The sequence below is a fragment of the Culex pipiens genome, chromosome 2 (assembly GCF_016801865.2).
Source record: "Culex pipiens pallens isolate TS chromosome 2, TS_CPP_V2, whole genome shotgun sequence".
In the NCBI taxonomy this organism is placed as follows: domain Eukaryota; kingdom Metazoa; phylum Arthropoda; class Insecta; order Diptera; family Culicidae; genus Culex; species Culex pipiens.
This window is the reverse complement of record NC_068938.1, coordinates 176171876-176176056: the sequence shown is the minus strand read 5'-3', so window position 1 is coordinate 176176056 and position 4181 is coordinate 176171876. Positions and strand designations below refer to the sequence as shown.

General features: G+C 37.3%; 1 protein-coding gene across 1 annotated transcript; it reads right to left on the bottom strand.

Annotated features, from left to right (window-relative positions):
* Positions 1 to 1789: 1789 nt before the first annotated feature.
* Positions 1790 to 3010, bottom strand: LOC120420554 (uncharacterized). Its single transcript, XM_039583621.2, has 2 exons — positions 2558 to 3010; positions 1790 to 2494 (listed from the first exon to the last, which is right to left on the bottom strand). Exons 1-2 carry the CDS (start codon positions 2972 to 2974, stop codon positions 1994 to 1996), a joined length of 918 nt encoding a protein of 305 aa, XP_039439555.1. The 5' UTR covers positions 2975 to 3010; the 3' UTR covers positions 1790 to 1993.
* Positions 3011 to 4181: the final 1171 nt, after the last annotated feature.

Genomic DNA, 4181 nt, shown 5'->3' with positions numbered 1-4181 from the left:
TACGTGCGGTCCTGTTCAGGACTTATTCTGGAGAAGGGGCGTGGGTGGGACTCCCAGAACCAGAAACGTGGCGCTTGTTAACTCGTTTTCGAGCAGGAATTCAACGCTACCTCCAACTTCCCGGGAGGGGTTTGGAATGTGCTCGTCGTAATGCCCCACGATTTGCAGAATATTTATTCACTTCCAACAACTAGGAAGGAAAGGAAGAGGCTGCAACGAGATATTGGACTCTAGTGCCATCCTGGCCTCGGGGGAGAATCGAAACTTCCTGCTGCTGCTGTTGGAAAATATTTTTCCTGAATGGCTGGAGCGGTGGAAATGGAACCTATTTAGCGAAGTCATTTGCTGGCTTATTGGATTCCCCTTGGGGGGAATGCGAACGAGTGCTGGGGAAATGTACTTGCAATGTATAGGGGATGATGTCTTGAAGCGGATTTTTTTTGTTGGTAAGATACAGAGTACAGAAATAAAAGTATTGATTTTGATAAAAAAAAATCGTAAATTAAATTAGAAGCTTTCACACCTCTAAAACAATTGTTTTTAAAACCCCAAATCGAAAACATTTGTTTTCGTTTACACAAAACGCATTCGAGGGTAAATTATTCCATTTCCGCAGCAGTACGCACTGCCAAAACTCACTTCCCGTCCATTGAACCATGGCATCATCCTTCGAAGCATAAATCAAATTGAAATCAACCTTTTCCCGCGAAATCGCGCTCGTTTCCACGCCCGGAGTAAAAAAAACAAGAGCTGCAGCACCATCATCAAAGTTTACCGGTGGAAAATTGGAAAATTTTCCATCACTCGTAAGCGGATTTCAAAAAAGGGTGTGTTCGTTTTTTTGCTTATTTCGATGCAGGCAGTCACTGCACCATTTTTTCCTCTCCTCAGCTCGGTGATGGTGGGGAATAAAAAATTAAGGGTGCTCAAAAAAAAAAAAGCACGGGAGCCACAATTCGGCTTAATAACGCACTTTGGTCGATGTTCACGAGGAAGGGCTTAATGCACTCGCATAAATTTCAATTTGGATCCTGGTGGGATCGGAAAAGCAGGCCAGGATGACCAGAGTGTGGAAAACAATTCTGTAGAAGCGAAGGTTGGTAAACATTTTTTATTTATGTTTTCTTTTAAATAACATGTTGTTTGTTTGTAGGGCTTCCAAATTTCCCAGTTTTTGAATTTCTTGAGAAACGGGAAAAATATTTAAGGAATCCCGGGAATTATTTATTTGTTATGTTTTTCAAACTTAAACTTATAGAATTAGCTCAATCATAATAATTAATTATAATCTTAACTTCAATCTAGCTTAAATCAAATTCAAATTAGTTTTTTTCTGTTCTTTGGTGTGCTTTGGATATCAAATGAACTACAATATGATTCTTATTAAATAAATCTTACAAAAATATTTTTCTTTTTTATTTGACATGATCAGAAAAGCTTGTAATATTTCTATGAAAATATCTTTAAAAAAACAAGACACTACAACAAATAAAGTGACACCAGTCAATGTAAGGTTCTAGTTTTGTTTTGAATTTCATGTTTTGAATAATAAAAGTTTATGCAACAAGCGGTAAAAAGATTTTTTTTGCAATTCCGCAGTGAAACTGTCAACTTTTCCTGACCTTCGGGAGAAACGAAACGGCCTACTTTTCCCTACCAAAAAACAATGCTGAATTCATGAATTTTTGAATTCATGTTTTTTTGTGTTTTCACGGTATTTCAATTAAGATACTCGTATTTCTGTCTAAATTTTTAAATGAACATTACTCAATCAATTTTTGTTGTGCATTATTTTTATTCGGTAAGATTACTTAGTTTGGTAGAAATTAACAGTGCAGTTCGTCACATTATTGAACTGAACTGGTTTGTGGGCGGAAGACGAAGAAGGCATGGGAAAGCTGATGGTAGAAGGCGTATCAGGGAGTGTAGAATTAACCGTAATTGATTCTGCTTGACGCTCTGGTACATTCTTACTGGATGTCGCGATGAGGGTTCAGAAACATTGATTTCTTTTGTTGCAAAGAATTTTCAACATTTCCTCAGCGACTGATGATGACTTCCAACCACCGTGTCTCTTCAGAACGGAAATATCGACTCCTGAATCGGCCAGCAGTGAGGCAGAAGACCGCCGGAAACAGTGTCCAGTGTACAGCTCCGGTGACGGAAGCTTCAGGTGCTCGGCGATGATTCTCGGCAGTTTTGCAATAGTGTTGATCCCCATGGCCTGTTTTGTACACTTTCCAAAGCGGTACGAAACAAAAAATCTGGAGTGACCTGTACCGGCAGCACGTTTTTCAGCATACAACCGGAAGAGTTTCACCATGTCCACACCAGGGGCTTCACCTTTCGTAACGATGAACTGACGCATGATTTTCGTCTTTGTGTTAGGGATGGTGATCTTGATGCTGTCCTTCAGGTCTTCAATATCGTCCAGAGAGAGTTTCATGATTTTTTCCCGCCAACAAGCACCGTACACTCCAATGATGAGCGCAACCTGTGAATTCAAAAAACACTGAGTTAACCCATTTGTTTTTGTTTTTACTTTCATTAAATTTACCTTTGTAGCCAAATGAACGGAGTCTTCGGCTTCCTTCAAGAACTTGAAAATGTGTTCCTTAGTGAAGATTTTTGTCTTTTTCGGGCGATAACCATCCGACTTCCGTTTCAGGAACGATTTCAAGTTCATGAAACCGGAAATGTCAATGCCTATTTTCACGTTGATCATAGTTCTCAACATGGAGTATAGGCTCCACTTCGTCGGCGGGCTCTTGTCCTTCAGCTCTTGAGAAAAATAGGCCAGCAAGCACTTTTCATCCGTGGCTTGAACCCGATTCTTGGCCTGCCAATCTTGAAATGTTTTGTAGGCTGCTTCATACAGCGCCTTCGATTTCTCGGAAAGAAGGCCATTCATAGCTGCTTCGGCCGCCGCCTCAATGTCCATCGGACAGTCAGAATCCGTTTCGGACTCGCTCATCTCTTCAGATTTCGGGAAAAATAAAATGGTCTTCACTTGAAGGTGGTTGGAAAAACTATGACAGAACAAACTATTTTAGAATTCATAGGCTACTGAGTCGGAAAAAATAAGATGGCCATACTCTTGGACGCCAACAAATTCCTTTATTCCTCTTTGAAAAACTCTTCAAACGATTATTTTTCAGATTTTCAAAAAAACGTTGTATAGAACTCGGTGCAAAACTCGATTTTTTCAGCACTCGTCGTATTTATCCAACTCGGCAGAGCCATGTACGACTCGTGCTGAAAAAATCTTCTTTTTGCACCTTGTTGCATAAACTACTTAATCGAATATGATGAATAAGCTGTTCATCTATTGCTAGAACCAAATCTGAATTATTAGTGAAATAAGTCTTTTTTTAATTTCGGAAATTCCCGGGACAAATCATAAAAATCCCAAGATTCGGGAATTCCCAGTTTTGGAAAAAATGGCAGTAAAACATGAACAAAATATATAGACAAACGGTAATGGTAGAAGTTGGTAGAATAAACCTAATACTATTAAAAACAAACATAAACTAAACAACAATAAATACTTAATATTTAATATTGAAACAATAAAAACATAAAACAAGATAAATTAAATTTTTCTTACAACAAAAATTGCTCTCCTGAACACGGGAAAAATAAAAGAAAACCAAAAAAAAAATTGGGCGGTAGAGGATTAATCATGCAATTGTTTAATTTCCCAAGAATTGTCAAGTGATGAAATGGAGAAAATGAACTGTTCATAATGAATGAATTTTTCTACGTTTCCAAAAATCGACTTTCTCTGTATTTTTCCAATGTAAATGACACTTTGTCCATGAATTTAGGCTTTTTGAAATTTTTATTATATTTGTTTGTTATCAAAATTTGAGTTCAGAACAAAACGTATTTTTCTTGAGTCCGATGAAGCCATTTGGACATTTATGTAATAGGTATTTGTTGCAAGATTATTTTTTCCAGAATTTTTAATTTTGTTTATTAATCATTAAAAAATTAATTGAGAGAATACATTTTTTTCAACTTTTGAGTTTTTTTTTGTATAGGAAACTTATCAGGTCAACTTTTCCGCTAGAATTTTGGATGATGCAAAATTTCATTTATTATTTTTTGCAATTTTGCTGTGAAACTGTCATTTTTTCCTGTTTTTTTTGAGAAACCAAACGGCCTACTTTTCCCTACCA